The 15,420-nt window shown below is 33.4% G+C and overlaps 3 protein-coding genes across 3 annotated transcripts; 2 read left to right on the top strand and 1 right to left on the bottom strand.

Moving 5' to 3' along the window:
- Nucleotides 1-3,262: 3,262 nt before the first annotated feature.
- On the top strand, nt 3,263-8,236 carry LOC110272339 (pentatricopeptide repeat-containing protein At4g01400, mitochondrial). The gene is made up of 2 exons (XM_016083573.3): nt 3,263-3,629; nt 5,007-8,236. The coding sequence occupies exon 2, from the start codon at nt 5,313-5,315 to the stop codon at nt 6,690-6,692; it is 1,380 nt and encodes a 459-aa protein (XP_015939059.1). The 5' UTR covers nt 3,263-3,629; nt 5,007-5,312; the 3' UTR covers nt 6,693-8,236.
- Nucleotides 7,586-8,236, top strand: LOC107464637 (uncharacterized). The gene is given in 1 exon segment (XM_021131683.2): nt 7,586-8,236. A coding segment is annotated over 1 exon segment (543 nt). The 3' UTR covers nt 8,129-8,236.
- Nucleotides 8,237-9,576: 1,340 nt separating this feature from the next.
- LOC107464609 (ER lumen protein-retaining receptor) lies at nt 9,577-14,239 on the bottom strand. Its single transcript, XM_016083525.3, has 6 exons — nt 13,932-14,239; nt 13,112-13,323; nt 11,073-11,213; nt 10,907-10,987; nt 9,850-9,977; nt 9,577-9,757 (listed from the first exon to the last, which is right to left on the bottom strand). The coding sequence occupies exons 1-6, from the start codon at nt 14,155-14,157 to the stop codon at nt 9,718-9,720; spliced, it is 828 nt and encodes a 275-aa protein (XP_015939011.1). The 5' UTR covers nt 14,158-14,239; the 3' UTR covers nt 9,577-9,717.
- Between the last annotated feature and the right edge of the window lie 1,181 nt (nt 14,240-15,420).

The raw sequence follows: 15,420 nt of genomic DNA, 5'->3' as shown, positions 1-15,420 counted from the left end.
CCCCCTTTTTTATTTTTAATGGGTCTAGGGGGTGGCAGTCTCTCGGTGTTGCAAATCTCTCTATAAACATCCACTATAGAAACTTTCAGGGGAGTATAAGAGTGATATTTCCTTGGCCTCTCGAGACCGAGCTCTTCCTTTTTCTTGGCTTCCCTTTCCCTCTCTTTAGTTGAGGGAAGGGGTCCAGGTCGCCAACTCAGGTCTCTTAATTTGGCGTTTTCCTCCATATTGATGTACTTTTCAGCTCGTTCCTGTACATCACTTAAAGAAGCGGGATGTCTTTTAGATATGGATTGCGAGAAGGGTCCTTCTCTAAGTCCATTGACTAGTCCCATTATGACTGCCTCTGTGGGCAGGTCTTGAATCTCCAAACATGCTTTGTTGAACCTTTCCATATAGGCTCGTAAAGATTCTCCGACCTCCTGTTTTATTCCCAGGAGGCTCGATGCATGTTTCACCTTGTCTTTCTGAATTGAGAACCTCATCAAAAACTTCCTTGAGAGGTCTTCAAAGCTGGTGATCGATCTCGGGGGAAGGCTATCGAACCACTTCATCGCTGCTTTCGATAAAGTGGTCGGGAAAGCTTTGCATCGCGTCGCGTCGGAAGCATCAGCTAGGTACATCTGACTTTTGAAGTTGCTTAGATGATGCTTTGGATCCGTGGTTCCATCGTAGAGGTCCATATCCGGGCTTTTGAAGTTTCTCGGAACTTTTGCCCTCATTATGTCCTCGCTGAAAGGATCCTCTCCCCCCAAGAACTGCTCTTCTTGTTCGTCGCGGGAGTTGTGACTCTTGAGGGAAGATTCTAGCTTTAAGAGTTTTCTTTCTAACTCTTTTCGCCATTCCATCTCCTCTTTTAGGTACTTTTCAGTTTCCTTTTGCCGCTCCCGCTCTTGTTCTAACTATTCCAGGCGGCTGTGGACTAACCCCATGAGTTCAGTTACATGGGATGGTCCTCCTTTTTCTGATTCGCGCCCTTCTGAGGAATTTACCTTCGGGTTCTTTACTCTGGAGGTGTCTTCTCTATGCTGATTGTCAACTTTCTGGTGGAGGATTCTCTTGCTCGGAGTCTGTTTCCACATGGCCTTCTTCGTGGGATCTGTCCGCCATCGATGGATGATCTCTCAGGTCCCCGGCAACGGCGCTAATGTTACGTTGGGTAACCGGAGATTAATAGAGTAGATGGCGTAGGTTGGCCCAAAGGTGTGGAGGTGGAGGCTTCCGAATGAGTGTGCAACTCGGGTGACTCCGTCCGACTTGTTTGTTCGAGGAGAGGGGGTGGTACCTGCAAAGACACTCCGATGCCTAAGTTAGCAAGACTGTGAGCAGGTCTAGATAGTATTGGGCTTAGAGATACCTGAGGGGTGTCAGTGTATTTATAGTGGTGAGCCAATAACCACCGTTGGAGTAGTGCCGTATCTTTTGGGTGTTAACCGTCCCTTTATCTTAGGGAGGTTAAGATATGGCTTGACGAAGCGGGTAGAGAGATTTTAGGGGCGGTTGCTCATTTGAATGAGCGTTTATCTGCCAGCTAATCTCATGTTCGACTTCTTTAGCGTAAGTCGTAGTCGACACCGACTTCTTATATGAAGGTCGGTGATTAGCTAGGCTTAATCATTCGGACTAGGCTTTTTTATTTGGACCTGGGCTTTTATCATTGGGGCAGGGTAGGAACAGTTATCAACATTATTCCAAAAAAAAAATACCGATTTAGTTTATTTATTGTTACGAAAAATTACTATAATTTATAAAATTATAATTTCTAAAATTAATTATAATAGTTAACTAATTAATTATAATTTCTAAAATTATTACAAAAAAATTTAAACAAGTATTTTTTATTACTAATCTATTATATTAGAAAAAATTCTAAACAAGCATTAACTACATTTAAACATACATATTTTTAATTATTATTTAAACATATATTCCTAAATTTCTAAAATTAATTATAACAGTTAACTAATTAATTATAATTTCTAAAATTATTACAAAAAATTCTAAACAAGAATTAACTACATTTAAACATACGTATTTCTAACTATTATTTAAACATATATTCCTAAGTTTCTATTAATAATAATAATAATAATTCTGTCACATATATATTTTTCAGTTCAGCTTCTAACAACAACAATTATAATTAAATTTCTAAGAATAATAATTATAATTTGAAATATAAAAAAATTTAATAAATAAACTTATATAATTAGAATGGCTGAGATATTTTACAACATGAAGTTTAGGACGATCAATATTTTTAGATTTTTATTTTTTTTGGCATTTTAATTTTTTTTTTCAATGAAGTAGATGAAGCAGAACTTGTTCAAGGAGGAAGAAGAAGAAAGAATGGCTAGGGTGAAGATGACGGTGAAAGTGACTCGGAAGGTGGGTGTAAATGTAGTAAAGTGAGTGTGTTGGGTTAAAGGGGCACCTTTTTGTGGGGAGCAACGCGCATGCGACATGTGGCTGGAGAGGAACAATTCGAATCGTCCGTTTTGTCATCAGAAAATTGGACCGTCCGATAAGTCATCTCCAATTTGCACCATTTAATTACTCCATCGCTGACACCACACGTCTCCATAACGGAGTTCTATTCCATTCTAATTTTTGTGTTAAAATTAAAAAGTGTGAATGGATCTCTTGTGAGACAAAAAAAAAATCACCTAACAAAAGAAGGAAAGATTGGTAAAAAAATCTATCAAACCAATTGAACCAATCAATTCCTCATGTTTGAAAAGTATTAAAGTAAAAAAATAATTCTATTTTTTTTAAAATAAATTTTAATTTTATTTTAGATTTAAATTCATAATTAAAATAATTAATTTGATAAATGAAATGAATAGTGTGTTTTTTATTATTTTGTTTGTGTAATTTTTTATTTATCTATATTTATTTATTAAGAATAATTTTAATATTTCAATCTTTAATAATGCTAGAATTGCAAATCAATTTTTTTTGTATAATTTACTTTGAACACGTGAAAACTAAAATTCTCTTAAAAATTGAAAATAACACCTTTATTATAGATGAAAATTTAAGTGCAATCGACTTTACGTGTAGTTGATATATAAGAGCTGTTAAATAATTTAATTGATTTGACTAAATTTTTATCTAAAAATTCTCAGATATAGTCAATTTCACCTGTTTTCGCCTTATTGTATTCCAAACTAAAAAATTCTTTTGTTTGAGAATTCTATTCAAAGGTATTTCAAACACAATTTTATTTTCGATTTTTTGAATTACTAAAAAACAAAAGCAGAACACGCCTTCTCTCTCTCGCAAGTCACAATTCACAATTCACCAACGAAAGCCATCCTTATCTCTCTCTCACAATTCACCTGCCCATGGCCCCACGCTAAACCCTATCAGAACGCCACCACTTTCGCCGCCGGCGGTGACAGACAGCGGTCGACGTCGTCGCCTCTCGAAGGTCTGATCGGCCCTCGCCTCCTGGATCCTCTTCTCCTCGACGTCGCCAGAAGGTCTGCTCGGAGTTGTTGGCGTCGCAGTCTCCATCGTCGTCATCAAGCCAGTCTCCGTCGTCGGCCCTGAACTCGTCTTCTCTGTCCTCGTCATCAAGCCCTCTCTCTCTGTCCGAGCTCACTTTCCTTCCTCCTTCGTCGCCGGTAAGCACGCTTCAATTTTTGTCGTTGCTAATTTTCTGAAATAATGGTTGATGGTTGATTTGAATGACTGTTGAATTTTTTTGCTGAGTTAATTTGTCTGAGTTAACCTTGTTGACGGGGTTCTGAATTGGGGTTGATGGTTGATTTGAATGGTTGTTGTTAATTTTGTATTCTGAATTGGGGTTGTTACTAATGTTATTCTGAATTTAGTTTGGATGCTTGGTTTGGATTTTTTGCTTAATTTTTCTGATTTTCTGGCTTTGGAGGCTGAGTTTTCTGTTTTTGGATTCTCAGTTTTTTTTGTTGAATACTTATTAGAAGTCTGATGAAATTTGTTGTGAGTTTAGTTGCTGATGTTTTGAGTTTTTCTGTAAGTTTATATTTTTTATTGTTGAAAATTTTTTTATTCTAAATTTTTGTTGTTGATTGATAAGTATTGTTGCTGATTACTTAATTAGTTAATTAGAACTTAGAAATTATTTAGAAATGTTTTATTTTGTGAATTTTTAATGATAAAATACATATAAGTTATTATGTCAAATTACAAAATTTTAAATTTTATTAGTTTAAAAATAATAGAATTTGGATATTTGAAATTATATATTAAATTTTTAATAATTTGATTGTATATTTAATTAAATCGATTCAACTATGGTTCGATCTCGGTTGTACTATTGAATCATTGAATCTGTCACTTGACCGATTCGATTCTCACAACCTTTTAGTAATAAATACTTAAAATGTGCATTGGAGTTTTGTGTTGTCTCATGAACTGATCTCTGTTGTATTTCTTGTCTGGCTCTAAAATATTGATTTAAAAATCTTGTTAACATTTATATGCACTCTTTAGTTTATACTTTGTTGATCAGGGAGACATCTAAAATAGTTCAGTGGTATTCAATTTTAAAAGCAATAAAATAAAAATAACTTATTATGAGAAAAAAGATAAAATCATATATAATTATTTAATTATGACTGGCTTAACTAGTTATCTAACGGTTGAATCAGTAACCCATTAACCAAGCACTCTAACTGGATTGATTGTTGGTTTGGATTTGATAACTATGTTTTTAATTGTGATGTGTTAGTACGTTGTTATTTGTTAGTGACACTCATCAAAGCAAATCTTGCTTTGTTGAATGTTAAAGTCTTCTATTAAACAAGGTCAAAGAAACACTATTTCGACCCTATTAACGTTCTCTCGTTTAACTTAACTTTTGTGGTCGCTGTTTTTCAATTATTTAATTTTAATTTGTGGTTTGAGGTTTCAAATTATGCTGTTTTAATTTTAGTGTTGTTCTAATTTTAGTTTGTGCAGTTCTAATTTTAGTTTAGTGTTCTCTATTCTTATTTTATTTTTTTGTGATATTTCTGCAGTTTGATAATAGTAAAGTGACAGCATTCTTGAACAGAAGTTGGAGTTGATGAAGGTCTTGGTGAAAAACCGAAAAATCGAATCAAATCAATCAATTTCAATTCAGTTTGGTTGGCCTAAAAAAAATCAAACCAAACCAATTAATTTTTTTACAATTGGATGGATTTTTTTTTTCTAAAAACCAAACCAAACCGCGCTGCGAACACCCACAGTATCCATATCTCCTCAATAGAAACAAAGGACACTAACCACGAATCCACAATTAGCATTGACCTGCCCTCGCCAGCTCACCTTCTTGAGCCACCGCCATGACCTCACCGAGTCTGCACAGATCATTTCTCCGCTCCACCAAAACCCTAATCACCCTGTCCTCTCACCGCATCATCTCCTTCAATTTTTCACAAAACCCAAACCAACAATCTTTCTATTCTTCTCGCTCCAATTCCCCATTTGAGTCTCCATCTAGAGTCCAAAAGCTCATAGCTTCCGAATCGGACCCTCTTCTCGCCAAAGAAATCTTCGAATGCGCCTCTCGCCATCCCAACTTTCGCCATTCTTACTCTACCTACCTCATTCTCATCCTCAAATTGGGCCGCTCAAGGCAATTCTCCCTTGTCGATGACCTTGTTCGCCGCCTCAAATCCGAATCCTACCCAATCACTCCTACCCTGTTCTCCTACTTGATCAGAGTCTATGGCGAAGCTGATTTACCCGACAAGGCCCTCAAAACCTTCTACACTATGCTTCGAAACGGTTTCAAACCTTTGCCCAAACACCTCAACCGCATTCTTGCGATTCTTGTATCCCACCGCAACTTTGTTCGACCTGCATTCGATCTCTTCAGGGATGCTCATAGGCACGGTGTGTCATCCAATACTCAGTCCTACAATATTCTCATGCGGGCTTTCTGTTTGAATGGAGATGTTAGCATTGCCTACCACCTGTTCAACAAAATGTTTAAGAGAGATATTGTTCCTGATATCGAGTGTTACCGGATTCTGATGCAAGCGATGTGTAGGAAGAGTCAAGTGAATGGAGCTATGGATTTGTTGGAGGATATGTTGAACAAAGGGTTTGTTCCTGATTCTTTGACTTACACCACTTTGTTGAACAGTTTGTGTAGGAAGAAGAAGCTTAGAGAAGCTTACAAGCTTCTTTGTAGGATGAAGATCAAAGGGTGCAATCCTGACATAGTTCATTATAATACTGTTATATTGGGGTTCTGCAGGGAAGGGCGCGCCCATGATGCTTGTAAAGTTATTGTTGATATGCAGAACAATGGGTGCTTGCCTAATCTTGTGTCATATCGAACTTTGGTTGGTGGGTTATGTGACAAAGGAATGCTTGATGAGGCAAATAACTATATGAAGGAGATGCTGTCTAAAGGTTTTTCTCCGCATTTTGCTGTTATTCATGGCCTAGTAAAGGGTTTCTGCAATGTTGGTAAGATTAAGGAAGCTTGTGGAGTTCTAACCAAATCGCTTGAGCATGGGGAAGCTTCTCATATGGATACCTGGGCGATCATAATACCTTTAATATGTGAAGTGGACGATGGTGTGAGGTGCAGAGATGTTTTGGAGCAAGTTCTCAAGATTGAAATAACAAGTCATACTAGAATAGTGGATGCTGGCATTGGTTTGGAGAACTACTTAATTAGGAAGATACGAGCCAATCCAAGAGCATCTTAATGTAGGTTTTTGTCCCCCATGTTGGACCAGCTTCATTTTTAGTTGAAAATGGGTTTAAACTCTATCTGTGGAGTGCAGACACGCTTATTATTTAATTGCAAAGATGCATGAACCAGAACAAAATGTAGTCAGCTTGATGGCCTTTAGCTCAGCAAAGGCAATTTCAGATTCATGAGAGGGAGACATTTGGACGTCTTAGGACAAGCTGTCCTCAGTAAGGGTGCCCCAACATGCAACATGAGGAGTGAGCACTTTGGAAAGGCTACAAGGTGCTGCAGAGGACAATGTGGCTCAAGGCAGATGTTCTTGTCTTCTTGACTAGCGTAATTTGATTGTTGGGCCTACTTGCATCAGTGAATGTGTTCCCGTGGATACTGGACTCCTGGAGAAGCCGTGCAGCATTCTCCTGTAAGTATAGAGGTAGTTGGCTAGTGGCTGAAATAGGCAGATTCTGCTCATGTGACATTAGTGTTTGTCGAAGTTAGAACTTGTAATAATGGACGGTTCTAAAAATGCCTTAACATGGAAGCTTCATGGAAATCGCCAATTGTTTTTGTTATTGAAAACAATTTATGGGCTATTTGGAATTTGGATGTCACATCGGCAACTTCAATTCCTCAGGAATGGAAGAACAGACCAGCATTTGGAATGCCAGGAATTTAGGTTGATCGAATACATGTTTTGAAGTTCAGGGAAGTCGGAAATGATGCATAAGAAAGAATTCCAAACCAAAGAATTCATTTGATATGGTTTGAGCAGTCGTATTGTAATTACAGTAGTTTTTCATACATGATAATGATAATAATATGTCATTTTCCTTGTTGGTGATGTTTCTCTCTTGAATGTAGAGAACCTTGCCTTTTTGAGTAAAAATTAACGTCTAACAAGTAACAATGCTTCTAGACAAGAATGTCATTCATGAAACGCATTATGAGGTTCTCAACGTCAAGGAAGATTCAAGTTATGAAGAAATCCGTGCTAGTTACTGCTCTGCCATACTCAGTATACATGCTGATAAGCTGTTGAAATCTTCTGATGCATCCGGCAGCAATCAAACTAGTGGAGATAGATTTCTCAAAGTACAAAAGGCGTGGAAAGTTCTTGGCGATTCAAGCTCTTGTTTATTTTATGATAATGAGCTTTGAAGTTCAAGTTCAAGGCGTGATGTCTAGGCTGTTGATGTTGCAGAAGATTTAAGCTTAGAGGATATGATGGGTGAAGATGACCGAGAAGCATTGGAACTGTTTTATCAGTGCAGATGTGGAGATTATTTCTCTATAGACTCATTGGAATTGCATAAAATGGGGTATTCCTTATTGAGGGATGAAAGTAGAATATCTATATTGAACAATGATTCTTTGCTAGGATTACTTATTCTTCCCTGCGGATCATGTTCTCTAAAAGCTCGTCTGGTAATCAATATGGATGGACATTGAAATTGTTTACATATTTTTTTGTGATGGTGACAATGATTGAGAATTTGAAGTTATTAGCATTTTTTATATGAAGAGAGGAAACCAATAATATCTCCTCCTTGGATAAAAGTTCATATAGCATAAACTTGAGTGCCATTTGAAATGTAGAATTTGGATTATATGAAGTTAATTTCGGTCTCAAGTATGCTGACTCACTATAATGACTCAGAGTAAAATGTTCATAGCTAAATGTAAGGATTTAGAGTATGATATTCACCTTCTGTAAGTATGAATATGCAAAATTTAATTAAAGTGTGATATTATTTTGTTGATGAGTCATTACTTATACATACAATCTATTTACAAATTGACTAATTATGTACAATTTATTTGCAAATTGACTATAACAAGCTGTAGACCAAACTCAAGCCAAGTGAGTACATGACAGGCCAGGTCTGTTAAGACCTGTCTTGTTTTCACCCCTAAACACAATAAGCATTAATTGTACAACCCAATTAGAGAAGCCCAACTGGACCGGATCACAACTCAAAGAAGAACCCGACCCGGACAAAAAGACCCATCCCCAACAAACTCTATCCCAACCCAGATAATCAGTTTCCCATTGCCTCTTCTGATGCGCTCCAATGACTGCTCGCTCTTCCTTCAATTGGCAACTCCATTTGCTCCTCTCGCTCACCGCGCTTTTGTCAGTCTTCACAACGCAGAAGAAGGAGCAGCTCTGATTTAGTTTCCATTGCCACCAAATCTGCTCCGCGTTTGCTGACTGTTCTCATCATTTGCGCCGCGAGGCCGGAAATGTCAACGTTGAAAATGACAAAAGATGGGTCTTTCGATGATGCTCCAAGTCATCGGGTATGGTCTCCTCCGACACAGAAAGTTCTGGTGTGTATCCATGTAGGAGCGAGAAGAAGAGTCCATGCAGAGAACGGCGATGATGCTAGCGGTTCTGCTTAATCCACGAAACACGACGGTGACTTCATCAATTATCCTCCTACCCAACCCAACACCTTTTTTCAGACTATCCCCGTGGCCCAAAAACGAACGAACAAAGAGACCCATAACCCAAACTCACCAACTCACCAATTTGCCTGTTACGGAGGACAACACACAGAGGGGTGAGTCGCATTTGCTGGTAAAAACCTGCTCCATTTTGCAATGACAGTACACGCGTCAACCATATGACGAGTTTCTGTATATCTATATCAACTTTGATCTGTACCAGAGAGTGACCCTTGGTTGAAAGATTTTATCACCGATTGTGATTAATGGTGATTGGTGGCTTGGTGCCATCAAAGTTAGAAAGACGGTGATTTGAAAGAGTGGGTTCAAATCCTCAAGGCCAATATTTTAAAGGGATATTTACTAATTAATTTTAGGAAAAACTACTTACCTGGTTCTTCAAAGAATAAAATATTAATGACTTATAACACTAAAAATTTGGATGCATTTATAAAATGTGTAAAATCATTTTATATATCCCTCAGAACATATATTGTCACATAAAAATAAGAAAAGCACATGTATCAACAACTGGTCTTAAGTTTGGTTGTTCTTAAATCTAAACACACTATAAATCTGTAACTCGGGCCTTAAATTGGCATTTTCCTCAAAAGTTGGCCTTGTTTGAAGCTGGAAAAGGGAGAAAAAATTGAACAAATATTATAACTCATATAGAATCTAATTAAAAACAGTAATAAATGGGAAAAAAATTAATTATATACCTTTTTATGTAATAGTAACAAAAATCAGCCAAAATAAACGATTGTACCATTTCTGCTAGCAAGGCTGCCAAGAACCAAATATTGCCACTACCTAGCAAAAATAGATATGTTCCTCGAGTCTTATAGATCTGCCAAAAGAACATGAAAACACCGGAATCTTCTAAATAATAATAATAATAATAATAATAATAATTGTTAAATTTTTGGAAGAGAAGTAGAATAAAAAGATAATATTATATGTAAAGTTGTTGTGTTAAAATTATTGTTATACGATAAGAATCATCCTATTTATAGAAATATTACCAATTAATTTTATAACTAACTATTAGTTATTACTAACTTAACTCTTAACTACTAACAACTCTAATAATATTTTAATATATTCTCGCAAACTGGTGGATGAAAAAAGTTAATAATCTCCAATTTAATATATCATCGTAATACTTTATTTTTGCGTATATTATATACGGTCTTAAAAAATGCAAGTGAATATGACTAATGAATTATATACCTATTGATGTATGTTTTTTCTGAATTTTGATAAGCTTTATTATCAAGATAATATGACTTGATTCTACAGTTGGAATGATAAAGTTTATTATGCATAAGAAATTATTCGATGTGTAAATGAGCAAAATTTATACCTAATGTGGACAAATCCTTCATGTGGTATATATATAAACATATACATTATACTTAAATCAATATAAATAAATATGTTTACTTTGTTCTTGCATATGGATGATTGGATGCTACATGTATAGTTTTATTTGTTTAACATATTTATATTTCTTCTCCTTTGTTGATTTAGGCTCCTATAATTTTTTTAGTCGTATATATGTCATATTTTATTAATTTAATTTTTTTAAAAAAATAATTTTATAACATGATATCAAAATTTATACACAGAAAAATTTAAAATTTGATTCTTATTATTTAAAAAATATATATATCTAAAAAAGAGTTATATAAAAATTTTTATTTTAAAAAATATGTTAGATATATAATAATCATTCACTTTACATACTAATAAACTCAATTCACAATTTTATCTCACCTGAATTATCCATTGAGCCAATGCCAAGAATCTTGAAATACCAAGCGAAAACACATAGTATCCTGTAAATGTTTCAACCATCTAGAAGCAAACAAGGATTACCATAGTCTGAAAAATGATTAAACTAAAATTTATTCAATTTGTAGTGTAATATATAAGGACTAACCTTTGCATTTTGCATGAAACGAAGTTGAGGGAAAACTGAAATGGCTTCCAAGTACACACAGAATGCCCAAAGGGTGTTAGTGAAAGAAAAATCACTTGAACGCGGGTGGATTATTATCGCAAGGATTGCACAACTCACCACCTAGTACATTATCAATATATACTATATGTTATTAATTATTCAATACCTCTAGTACGTGTTCACCCCGGCCCAAACAAAATGAAAATCTTAAATCACAATGAGTTACATATAATAAAAACTAATACCGGAATGATGGGCCAATTCTAATGATGTTTTGTACTTTTATGTCGAATTTGTCAAAATTTACCTATTATATGATTTTGGAGAGAAAATGTAAAATTCATTAATTTATGGACAATTTCGGTAAATTTCATCGGCATTGTAAACAATGCCAAAAGAATATTGCTCCTACTAGTTCATTGTCTAGGACAACTGTGCAACACTTTAAACATAAAACCAGGGGAAAAGAAATTACTCTTATTTTGAGGGGTTAATAATCAAATTAGTCTCTGAAAGATAAGGTGTTTTTTAAATTTGTCTTTGAAATTTTTTTTTAATCAAATTGGTCTTTCAAATATTACGAATTAATCATATTTGTCATTCAGTTACTCCACTCACAATTTTCGTCAACAATTGATGATGTGAAATGTTAACTGATAGCATATATGACACATATATTCAATTAGACGTTGACTAAATATGTTTACGAAAATCTATCAATTTAGTCATTAGGTCATATTAGGAATAGGATTTTTGTAATGGAGAAAAATGACTAAATTAATAAATTTTTATAAATATATTTGGTCAATATTCAATTAGACATATCAGATATTATATATATTATTAATTAACGTTTTACAATATTTTTTGAAAAAAAATGTTAATAAAGTGATTGGAGAACAAATATGATTAATTCACAATCTTTGAATGACCAATTTAATAGAAAAAATCTTTTAGAGATGAGCAGGATTCGAACTCGTAACACTTACTTAAACAGGCTAATAAACTAACCACTAAATCAACTCAATTTAGTTACAGATAGGGGTGTCAAAATTCTCCAGGAGGCAGGGATCCCCGTGGGAACCATCCTGAATGGGGCCCCATTGGTGGAAAATTTTTCCCGTGAGGATGGGAATGGGGAGCGAAATTCCCCCGAGACAGGCGCAGGGACCCGAGCGGAGATCCCCGTCCCATCCCCGATAATTCCCCGAATGTTTGAAATTTCTTAAATAACTTTATTTTATTTCTAACATAGGTGGGTTTTTTAGTAATTTCACCAATTAAAAAATCCTAATCCTATTATTCAGTCTTTCCTACTCACTGGGTTGTATAATTTTGATTTTCTCTCTTTCTATGTATCTAAAGCAATTAGACATATAGGGTTTATAATTTTGAAATAGTTAGGGTTTGATTTTGAAATAGTTGCTTGATTTTCTCTCGTTCTATGTATCTAAAGCAATTATGATTCCTCTTGCTGAGTATGCTGACCATCAAAGAATACTTGATGTTAAAGATTATATCTTATTGCTTTTTTTAGAATAGAAGTTGTATTTTAAGATTTTATTTTATGTATTATAATTTGCTATGTTGTATTTCTAGACTTATAATCTTGGATAAGATATGTTTGTGTTTGTAATAGTATTTTGTAGTTTGTTTTTTATTTTTATTTTTTGATATTTTTTACTATAATTTTCATATGAATGTTAAATATAAGGGGATGAGAAATGGGACCCCGCGAAAAATATGAAAAACGCGGAGAATGGGAATGGGGACAATTATCCCCCATGACGGAGATTGAGACAGAAATAAGGATTAATTCTGGGGAAGGGAACGAAAAGCAGAGCATCCCCGCCCCGCCTCATTGACATCCCTAATTACAGAAATTACTCTCTTAATATTGTTTGTCTAGGGAATTTGATGATAACATAAATCTTATAGTATCCATAAATTAAACTATGAGTGTTCTATGTAAATCACATAATATATTCACATAAACAAAAGAAAATTAAGGGTATTACCATAAAAGGCACTCGTACGGTGTCAAGCTCTTTAATATAGGAGGACTTCAATTTGAACCTTATCTTCCATATTGTGAGTAATGTTGACAAGAGAAATACCAAGTCTAGCATAATGTACATGTAGATGCCAACAACATTTCTCAACAGCATGCCACAAATTAATCTTCCTGATAGGTACAAAGCTGTGATCTCTTGGGTTTTAAGTGATAAACCTGAAAATGCCAAATAAAACTTTTTTTAATTTTCCCCTTTTATTTCTTTAGGGTGTATTTGGAACCAAAAAATTTTACAATTGAATTGTAGATCAAACAATGTGTTTGGAATAAATGACATAACATGAGAATTGAATTGATAATTTGGAAATATTTTTTTTTATTTGAATTGTATATTAATAAGAATTGATTGAGTTGAGCGCAGAGTTTTATATTATTTTACATTCGAACCTCAATTCAGTTCTTAAAGTTTCAATTGTCTCAAAATTGACTCTGTGACGAAAATCACCGTAGGACTAATGCGATTAAAATTTAAAAAATTTAGAGATTAAATTGAGACCATTGAAATTTCAAGGACTAAATTGAGACTAGAATGTAACTTCAAGGACCAAACAGAATTTTTTTTATCCTCTGCTACTATCGAAACGATCTGCGTTTAAGTTCTATGAAATCTTATAAAAAAAATTGGAAGATTGGAGATTAAATTAACTTAATTCTTATTTTGATATTATTTATAATTAGCATTTAGAATATTATACCAAAAAACATGAAAAGTTAAAATATCAAAACCCATAATTGAAGAATATGAAATATGAAATGTAACATACCAGAGCAAGTTTTCTTGGTGAAGAGCTTGTATAAGAGGACAATAGTCCCAGCAAGATGAACAGCTTCAGCGACTACGAAGAAATATTCATGATCTTTGATGGTAAAACCTAGAGCCACCAAAGCACAAAGCGCAACCAATGTTCCCAAAAAGATTTTAACTTTGATAGATAACTTCATCAACCATCCAAATAAAACGTTCATTTCGGATCCCCTCTTTTTTCCCATTGTAATCAAAACTTATTGCCTATGCTCTATTTATTTGTGTATTCTTCAATTCTCTTTTCACACATAAACATAACAATTTGTGTAAGAATGAATTTAGTTTTAGGGAGTGATACACATAACAATGATAAATGACGAAGAGAAAGGAATATATAATATTTTCTTTTGAATATAAAGGAAAATATCTTCCTTCAATAAATGCAAACAAATTAATTGATTCTCTTTAAACGAATTTGACTAATTGGTTATTTTTGCTAAGTATAAATTAACTATTATTTTATTTAATAGATATTTAAATATGCATAAATAATTTTATTATAAATATAATACATGATAAAATTTAATAATATCATTTAATTCATGTATCCGACTTTATTACTACTTGAAATAATTAAATGTAATTAGATATCGTCAGGGAACAAATTTTTTCATACGGGAAATTGTCTATGCATATGTACTGTATGAGAATGGTTATCATAGTTCATATTAAACGCTCGCTCATCATAAATAAACAATGAACAAAAATTAAATTAAAAAAAATACTGAAAAGTGTTTAGTCAATGAGAATTGAGAATAGTCAACTTCAAAATAAGTTTGGTAAGTAAGTATTAAAACTTTGTACTTTTCAATTTATATTCAATGCATTGCATTGCCATTCAATACGTAAAAAACATTTGAAAATATAATAATATTAAATTAAATTAAATGTCACTTATAAAAATTGAAACACTACCATATTATCCTCAATTTCCTTTGTCTTAAATAATACATCCAAAATACTCAAATTGTGTTATTTTATTTATTATATTTATTACTACATATTTTTTAATTTTAATAATCAAACCAACACTTATTCAAAAATATTATACTAAATGCTTATCCAAAAGGATTACTCTATTTCTATCTAACTATTTATTTTATTTATCTATTAATAATATATTAAAAGTCTATAAATATATTGTTAGTTTTCTAATTTTTTACTATTATACCACATTAATTTAAATAGTTAATTCACATAATTTGAGCCCAATTTTTTATCTTTATATTTATACTATAGGATTTTCATTATATATTATTTTTTATAATAACCTATCTTTATATAATGTTATATACAATTCTTTTTTAAATTTAACTTTTCATATTTTTTATCCTTTATTTTTATGTAAGTTACTTTATTGCTTTTAATATTAGTGTTAATTTTTTTTAATAGATATATATAAATTTAATTAAAATATAATTCTTTCTTTTCTCCTTTCATAAACATCA

This window comes from Arachis duranensis, chromosome 9 (assembly GCF_000817695.3).
Source record: "Arachis duranensis cultivar V14167 chromosome 9, aradu.V14167.gnm2.J7QH, whole genome shotgun sequence".
NCBI lineage: Eukaryota > Viridiplantae > Streptophyta > Magnoliopsida > Fabales > Fabaceae > Arachis > Arachis duranensis.
Note: the sequence above shows the minus strand (reverse complement) of the source record. Positions and strands in the feature narration are given on the sequence as shown.